Below are 6208 nucleotides of genomic sequence, written 5' to 3' on the forward strand. Positions count from 1 at the left end.
CCAACTTGAGGATTATTTATAGTTGTTAAATCATAATAATTGGTTGGCAATTGTTTTTTCACATATTTGCAGTAGGTCTGGCAGTGGAGGGGGTCGAAGCGGTAGTGGAAGTAGCAGCTCGACTTCTGCCACAACAACAGCTTCCACCACTCCAGCTGCTACCACCACCCTGACACCTGCACCTGAATATTTGGATTTTTATACCAGTAGGGCATAAGTCTGGATCAGAATCTGTAGGTAAAAAGATAGTTTTTGAAGTATTAACTAAAGTTTTATCACACATATTGTAACAAGGTTAAGGGCAAAATTGAGGGGGGGAGGGGAAATTTAGGTTACAGGTATTCAGTATTATCTTTCGTGCTGTACCTTATATTTTCAGTCTTCCAAACTAAGTAATCTTCAACTATCATTGTACAAAAGCATTTGAAAGATGTATCCCCAATAGTGTTTTAAAGTTCTGTCCTGTTATTTTGTAAATACTGTTAAGTTATAATTTGTATAGACATTCCCTGGTATGATTAGCAATGAAATTATCACTTGATGCTTTTCCTCATCTTTAAAAATAGGTGTCGTGCCCTTTTACAGAAGGTTTTAGTGAGCAATACATATCATAGGCGGTCACACATTTAATTGATACCATTGTAAGAATTTAGTATTATTCATTACCACTCCGATAAATGTACCATAAATATTTATTTTTAGTTGTATTTGTAAATCTGTTTTTCCAAAAGTAGATCTGAGTTCGGCCATGACTGCAGAAGCTCTTCAGCCGATCTTGACCAATGAAGATTTTGTGAATCAACTTCGTCCTTATCTTCCTGCAACGTCTGAGTTACCTCCTACTGAACAACTCCGAGGAACAGTCACTTCTCAGTTCCAGCAGGTACAATATGCTTGTCTGGGTTTAATATGTAGTATGTATATTAATACAAGACCGACCTCGGTTTACGAATGCCCCTCTTTACGAACTTTTTGGGTTACAAGCCCAATTTCTTTGTGAAATCCGAATCTGATGACAATCTTTGCCTCGGGGAACGAAGTTTGTTGATAGGCGTATGGTCGACCTAGTGCGTGGTGGCACAGCCACTGCGCCTCGGTTTACCAGTGCCTCCCGTCTAGTGACAATGATGCTTGAATTCTTTGTAAAGAATTATAGTATTTTGTTGGGTTTTGAACATAAATGGTTATTATATATCTTGCCATGGGTCCCAAGAAAATCGGTGGTAAGGTTCAACGTAAGAAAATAGTTGAGTTGAGACAGTAGAGGATGTCCCTTCCTCATTAAGAAAATGTGTGATGTATGGGAAGAACTGCAAAGTTTTGTTGAAAAACTCGCTCAGCTAAAGGTGTAACAGGCCATTGCATTGACCTTTTAAATGATAATGTGATGTCTCACTACAGACAAGTGTTAAAATATTGGGAAAACCAAGGTGACATGGTCAACAAAGATAACCTGGTGGTGAACATACACAGGTCCATCTAATTGTTTGCAAGGTGCCAAGAATAGTGGTTTTGTAATTGGATATCTAAGGGTGCTAAGGTCAAATAATTAACATGTTGATGTACAATTCATTGTTGTAGAGTTGACGTACATGTTAGTGACATAAGGATGTGTTGAATGTTATTTACATTTGCAAATATTGTATAATTTAGATGTATACCTGAAAATGAGTAATAACTACAGAATGTAAAATAAAAATTAATCAATATTTTATCGAAAAGGGCTAAATGTTGTGTTATTGAAGGGAGTCATCACATTTTTAAGAGTTTGATCATTCATTTTTGCCATGTTTTGGCCAACTTCACTGTGAAATTGATGTTACCATTTGGTATGATGGACAACTAGTAGGAGAAGCGGTGTATAGAGATTGAGAACCAATCTATTAATGGAAACATTTATAGTATTTATGAGGATGCAGCTCTTAAGAGTTTCTCAAAGGTGGGACCATGAGTGAATGAGGCTATTTGACTTTCCGATGGGGGAAAATTGTAGTTTTAACACTATTTTCTGTGATATCTTAAGTTTGTTCCATGTAACACTTTAGGAGATAATGTTTCAGAATACAATTATAGCACTGAGGTCTACTGAATGATGCTCAGAATTAGGAAATACTTATTTTTGGAGATTTATGTATATTAGTAATCAGAATATGCAATTTCAAATGTAATTTTTTTTTTTGTTGAGGGATCCATGATAGGCAGGTTCAAAGTTGAAAGGTGTCACTCGAAAGGTCATTATTGTTCATATGAAAGCAAATACAGTTTGTAGTGTATTAAGTTGTTAATTGTAATTTCAGGCTGTCAGCTTGTTCAGCAGTGCCCTTCAGTCTGGGCACCCCCTCCCCGCTCAGCTCGTTGTCGCCGTGTGGGGGCTTCGTGGGCGGCTGCCGGAGTGTGATGCTCCTTAGGACAGTCCTCTGTCCTTTTCTAGCCTTGTGCTCCTGCTGCCGTCCTCTCCAATTCTGCTGGGCACCTTTTCCTTTTCCTTCTGTTTCGTTTTTCTCCCCCCTCTTCTCCTATCTGCTTGCCGTTTCCTGCCGACCTTTTGCTCGTTCTGGTTCTTCCATGGACTTCTTCTATTTTGACGCCCGGGTGCTTGAGGAGGCATACTCATGCACCCGTAGAACTGCAGTACCCGACGTCGAGAGCGAGGGGAACCTTTTATTGTCAATCCCCACTTCGTCACTGAACCCGATCTCGACGGACTGTCGGTTTCTTAAGGTGGCGTTTGTGGGGCGTATACTCACGACGCACCCCTAGGAGGCCCCGACAAGATCGGCGATAGCTTCTTGTTGGGTGTCCAGCCTCTAATTGTGGCTCCATGGTGGGTGTGGGGGCACATTCGTGAGTGAATTCTTCTTTTCGTCAAGATGATAACCCCTGTTTCGGCTGCTTCTGGCTTACCTTCTCAGGCTCGTGGGGTGGGCGACCAAGCCCCCGAGTCGGTCCGTATTGGAAGACCGGGCTCTGTAGCCTCCGCTGCATTGGGCCCCGACCTTGCTCCTCCTTTGGCCTCTCTGACTCCTTCCCCTGGCTCCCCTCCCTCCTCTGTGGTTGGGTCGAGCCCCAAGCCCCCAGTGGTGACTACCTCGTCCCCTGGCGCGGCTCCTTCTCTAGTTGTAACTACTGCGCCTTTTAACCCCTCTCTCTCTGGAGGTTCTCACCGCCGTCCTCGTCACGGCCGCCCTCGCTCGATTCCTTCCAGTTCTGCTACCTATCAAGCCTTTTTTGGTCCCGCTTCGTGGGCCAAATATTTTGATCTCCTCCCTCTTGATTCTGCGCCTCCTGACGATTTCTCCCTTCATCGACATCTCATTGATTCCGTGGATGCCTCCATTACTTTCAACCCCACTCGTCTCGGTACACGTGTCGTTGCTGCTCCTTCTCAAGATGCTGCTTCCCGCTTGGCTGCCTTATCCTGCCTTGGCGAGACCCCCGTTCGGGTCTCGAAGAACGCTCAGTTGAATGCCAGTGTTGGCACTATTTTGCTCCCGCCCCATGTTGCAACCGGTGTTCGGGACCTGCGCGACTGCCACGACGATATTCGACATATCCTCGCTGCCCAGGGCCATTCTATTCTCCAGGTGGACATGTTTACTCGTCCCCCTCGTGGTAGTCGCCGTCAACCCCTCCGGGTTGTGAAGATTACCTTTGATGGTAGGACCCTTCCACCCTCTGTCATTCTTGCTGGTGCCAGGTGCTCTGTCCAGGAGTACATTCCTTCTCCTCGGCTCTGCAACAAGTGCTGGAGGTTTGGGCATGGTGCCCTCCGCTGCTCCGGGACTGTCTCTCTCTGTCCTTTGTGTGGTGGCGAAGGTCACTCTAAGTCGGAGTGCACTTCTCCCCAGGCTCGTTGCCTCAACTGCGGTGAGGCCCATCCTACCTTCTCCCGTGCGTGTGTCCATTACAAGCTTGAGGCAGCCGTCCTCAACCTGAAGCACCGGGAGCGTTTATCTTTTCCTGAGGCGAGGCGCCAGGTTCGCCGGCTCCCGCCTTATGCTAATATCTCTTATGCTCGCGTGTTGCGCTCTTCCTCTCCTCGTCCTTCCCGCCTTCCTCAGACTCACAACCGTTTCCGGGCCTTGGACCCTGATGCGCCCACTGCCCCCTCCTCTGTTCCTTTGGGTTCTCTCCCGAAGGATCCTCCTCCTGGTCCTCTGTCTGGGGTTCCCCTTCCTTCTACCCGGTCTGTCGTGTCTTCTGTGTCCTCTTCCTCGTCCCCCTCCGATCCTCCTTCCCATCCTCTTCCTCCATCTATCGGCTCTCCCCGCCGCCTGTCGGTGCGGGCGGATGTCCATCGCTCTCCTAACGGCCGTCGTGTGTGCTCTCGTTCGGTTTCTCCTGTTGAGACACTGGAATCCGTTGCCCGGTACGTAGTTGCTGGGACACCGGTCTCTTTAAGTCAGAAGCGTAAGCCTGGCTCCTCTCCTTCCTCTTCCCCGGCGGGTAAGAAGGCTTCGCTTTCTTCCTCAGCTCCTCCTTCTGGCTCTGTTGCTCCTTCCCCTCCCGTTTCAGTGCTTGCGCCCCCTGTTCCTGCTATGGAAGTTTCTTTGGCCCCTGCTTCCCTTTCGGTTGCTGCTCTTGCTGGGGTGCGCTCCACTCTTTCTACTCCCCCTCCTCCTGCTGCTGTCCTTGACGGCTCCTCTCCGTTGTCTCCTCCTCTTCCTCCTCCTCCTCCTCCTCCGGACCCTGCCCGCCCACCTCTGATCTGTTCTCCCGTTTCCTTCCCTCCGTCTTTGCTCAGTTTACCCATGCCCCCTAACCCTGACTTTGCTGACCCTGATCCTGACCCTGATATTCTTTAACGTGCTCTGTTGCTCTTTCGCCTTTGTTTCTTCCTTGTTCTCTGTTTTTGTCCTTTCTCTTCTCGTCGTTGTCCATTCTTCAATGGAACGTTCGAGGTTATTACGCCAATTTCCTCGAACTCCAACTTCTGATTTCGCGGTTTTCGCCCCTTTGTGTCTGTCTCCAGGAGCCAATGCTTGGTGCTCGTCCTGGTCGTTTTCGTGGCTATTCCTTTCTCTCCCCCCCCCCAGCCATTGCTGGGGCTTCTAATTCTTCTGCTCTCTTGATTCGGGCTGATGTTCCCTTTGTTCCTTTACTTTTTCCTTCACCTCTCCATTGTTCTGCTGCTCGTATCTTTGTGGGGAAATGGTACACAGTTTGTTCCATTTATCTCCCCCCGAGTGTCCCGCTCTCTCTTCCTGATTTGAAACACCTCCTGGACTCCTTGCCGGAGCCTGTGCTCCTGCTGGGTGACTTCAATTGTCGTCATTCTCTTTGGGGTGACGTTCTGACGATTACCCGGGGTCGCCTCCTTGAGCCGTTTCTCCTCTCATCTTCCCTGTCTCTTCTGAATTCTGGTGAGCCCACTCATTTGGACTCTCGGACTCGCACCCTTTCTTGTCTTGATCTTTCTCTCTGCTCTTCTTCTCTTTACTTAGATTTCACGTGGCAGGTTCTTGATGACCATGGAAGTGATCATTTCCCCATCCTTGTTTCCTTTTTCTCTTTTCGCCCTTCCCTCTCTTTCCCTAAGTGGCAGTTTGCTAAGGCAGACTGGACCCTATTTACCCTCAGTGCTGCTCTCCCTGACCTCTCCCTTCTGCCTCTCTCTCGCGCTCTCCTCCTTTTTCATGACACTGTCTTCAACGCTGCCCTCCGCTCTATTCCTCGCTCTTCCTCTCGGGGTCCACGGAAGTGCGTTCCCTGGTGGAATGCGGACTGTGCTCGGGCTGTCCGCTGTAAGCGTGCCTGGAAGAGTCACCGCCGTAGGCAGACGACCGATTCTTTTCTTTTCTTTCGGAAAGCGAGTGCGGTGGCCCGTAGGGCCATCCGTACGGCTAAACGTGAATGTTGGGCATCTTATGTCTCAACAATTACGTCCGAGACCCCTCTGGCCCAGATCTGGAAGCGTATCCGCAAGATAGCGGGTAAGTTCGTTCCCTATGTTTCACCGGTCCTTCACCTCCATGATACTCTTGTGGCGGACCCGTTGCAGGTCGCTTCCGAACTGGGTTCCCACTTTTCTTCTGTTAGTTCTGGTCTTCATCTTCCCCAATCTTTCCTTCTTCGTAAACCTGTCCTTGAGTCTCGTCCTTTAGATTTCTGCACTCATCTTCAGCTTCCCTATAATGATCCCTTCTCTCTCTCTGAACTTCGTTCTGCCCTGGCCCTCTGCGGTTCTACGGCGGCGGGCTCCGATGGT

At 48.4% G+C, this 6208-nt stretch overlaps 1 protein-coding gene across 3 annotated transcripts in view; it reads left to right on the forward strand.

Moving 5' to 3' along the window:
• The window catches only part of LOC123770904 (proteasomal ubiquitin receptor ADRM1-like), a 30562-nt gene that overhangs the window by 21386 nt on the left and 2968 nt on the right, over window positions 1–6208 (forward strand). For 2 of the 3 annotated variants that reach the window (XM_069305995.1, XM_069305996.1), the window contains exon 6: window positions 73–685. In XM_069305995.1, the coding sequence (XP_069162096.1) occupies window positions 73–217 (145 nt within the window). In that variant the 3' untranslated portion in view covers window positions 218–685. Of the gene's footprint in view, window positions 1–72; window positions 686–731; window positions 884–6208 lie in introns of those variants that run through there. The other variant, XR_011223083.1, reaches the window with a different exon arrangement.

This window comes from Procambarus clarkii, chromosome 56, assembly GCF_040958095.1.
Source record: "Procambarus clarkii isolate CNS0578487 chromosome 56, FALCON_Pclarkii_2.0, whole genome shotgun sequence".
Classification (NCBI taxonomy): domain Eukaryota; kingdom Metazoa; phylum Arthropoda; class Malacostraca; order Decapoda; family Cambaridae; genus Procambarus; species Procambarus clarkii.